Source organism: Melospiza melodia, chromosome 1 (genome assembly GCF_035770615.1).
Source record: "Melospiza melodia melodia isolate bMelMel2 chromosome 1, bMelMel2.pri, whole genome shotgun sequence".
NCBI lineage: Eukaryota > Metazoa > Chordata > Aves > Passeriformes > Passerellidae > Melospiza > Melospiza melodia.
The window spans coordinates 35,563,981-35,566,427 of NC_086194.1; the positions used below are offsets into that span (position 1 = coordinate 35,563,981).

Sequence of the window (2,447 nt, forward strand, 5' to 3'; positions counted from 1 at the left end):
GCACGGAACGCTCCCCCCGCGCCCGCCCGGCCGCCGCCGCCGCAGGACCCGTCCCTCCCCGCGGGCCGCTCCCGGGCGCCGGGCACACCTCCCCGGCAGCGCTGCCCGTCCCCCGGTGCTGGGCAAGAGGAGTCCCGGCGCCGACCGAGCGGGAAGGCTGCCGACCGACCGACCGGCTGCCAACCCGTGTTCGCCCTCTTCCCCCCCTGCAGAAGCCCGAGATGGCGGACAGCGCCGCGGCCACCGCCGCTCCTCGGGCCGGCGTGAAGGGCTCGGCCGGGCCTTGGTGGAAATCGCTGACCAACAAGAAGAAGCACAAGGAAGCGCCGGTAGCCCCGCCGCACCCCGTCGCCAGCGAGACCCCCGCCGACACCCCCAGCCCCGACGGCCGGGAGGAACAGTCCGGTCCCTTCGGCAGCGGCGACGCCGCGGGAACCGCAGTCGGCAACCGGCGGAGCCTCCGCGTGTCCCATTCGGGCCGCTTCAAGGAGCGGCGGAAGGTGCGCACCTCGCTGCTGGCCGACAGCCCCGAGGTCTTCGACGGCGGCGGCGCCCCAGGCCACGCCGCCCAAGGGCCCGAGTAGGCCGGGAGGAGCTTGCCGAGGAGCTGCCGCTGGATGGGTGGCCGGACAACTGGCGGGACAGGCGGCCGGAGTCGGTGACTGCCCCACAGCCGTGGGTGCCGTGTAGGCAGCGGCCTCCCACACCTGAGCGCACGCTGCGGGGAGCCCGGCAGCGCTGCCAGGCGAGGGAATCGCGGGCGCTGTGTTACACCAACACCGCCAATAGAAACCCCTGGATGACGGGACAATGTGATTGTCTTTTAAAAAACCACGAATAAACATCCCACTCCCTGTACTGTGGTGAGCGGACTCAAAGGTGCTATCCCAAGGCCGACGGTGGGGTCTCTGAACCTTCCCGCAGCCCTCGCCAGGAGCCAACGTGCTGACTCTGAGGCCTGTGCCCCAGCTCCTCCTGGCTCTCAAGCCCAGGAGGCGCTTTGCTGCTTTCATCTCACAAGCTGTCTTATCGAAGGAAGGGGGTTGCAAAGTGCTCTTATCTAATTTCAGGGCCGAGGACCTCCGGTGGTGCCGAAAGTGCGCCAGTCCTGCCGTTAGCCACAAGCACATCTTCCATCCCCCACGGGGGTGCAGAGAGGGGCATTGTGAGGGGCAGGCTCTTGCCTTCGCCCATGTCCCACATTGCATTTGCATATGGAAAAGGCAGGACCATGCTGGTATTCTCCCTCTTCTTACTGTGTAATACTAAGATGATGTTTCAGAGACTGGTCCCTCATAGTTCTGTTACAGAGGGAGGCCCATGTTGTCTAGCAATTCACACTGTTTACCCAGGGGATACATGATTTTTGCATAATTGGTGATAACTGGGATAATGAAGCTCCAATTAAGAAATTGTGTGATAAGATGTAAACATTCTTTTGGGACATGAGACCAGCCCTGGAGAGCACAAGCAGGGTTGCAGTTCTAATGTGGAAATAGGCTTGGGCACCCCTGGAAGTGTTTACTGTTTACCTTGTCTGAGGCTTTTGAAGCAAGGTAAAGTGTCCCAGGATTTCTTCTGATGGTGAGATAATGTGCTTTCACTCAAGTAGTTATTCACTCCCTCTAAGAGCTCTTGGATTTTTTTTTTTTTGGACAAATAAATATAAGCCAGATTTGTACTGGTGTTGTGCCTTACAGAGCAAAATCAGCTAAAAATACTTGGCAATTACACATTTCTTGATAGTAGGTGATGTAGCAACAACTGACTTATTTATTTTAAATGCATTTGCAATATGCTTTATATTGTTAAAATGGCTTTAGACTTTTTCTGAGGACAAGATACTACACAGTGGCAGGCACTGAAAATTATTTCCTAACAGTCAAGTATAATGCAGTTATGATTCTGTTTGGTAATAACTAATCATTTGAGTCAATTAAAAATAAAGACTGGAAAGGAAATGAGAAGTGAGTTCCAGTTGAAAATACGGATTAAACCAGCCACTGTCAATCACTGAAATGTTGCACTAGATGCTGGGCAAGTGCCCCGTGGTTCAATGTGCACAATAATATGTAATGAACATTGAAAGCTCCTGTGCAATAAACTCAGACAACGTAGCTGCTGAGGTGCTCACTGGTCATTCACACCTTCAGACCCTGGAACCCAAGGACAGAGGGACTGTAGTATCAAATCCATTTCCATGGAAGTTTTTCTTTTTTTTTTTTTTTTTCCTGTACCCAGTGTGTAGATACATGCTTTTAAAATTTCCTTTAGTAAAACTACAAGGTACAGGGTTTGGACTGCCTTTTTATATTGCTGACTCCATGCTGACCAAGAACAGATCTGGGTGAGGTGAGGGGAGGTCTTTAAACTTTCTCGTCAGGGTTGCTTTTCTTATGGGAGGCCTCTTCAGTCAAGGGACAACTGAAATGCTCTTCTTGAGAAGA

General features: G+C 54.0%; 1 protein-coding gene across 1 annotated transcript; it reads left to right on the forward strand.

The window, feature by feature from the left end:
* The first annotated feature begins 219 nt into the window (after positions 1-219).
* Positions 220-2,117, forward strand: PRR15 (proline rich 15). Its single transcript, XM_063153732.1, has one exon. The coding sequence runs from the start codon at positions 222-224 to the stop codon at positions 582-584; it is 363 nt and encodes a 120-aa protein (XP_063009802.1). The 5' UTR covers positions 220-221; the 3' UTR covers positions 585-2,117.
* The last annotated feature ends 330 nt before the right edge of the window (positions 2,118-2,447 follow it).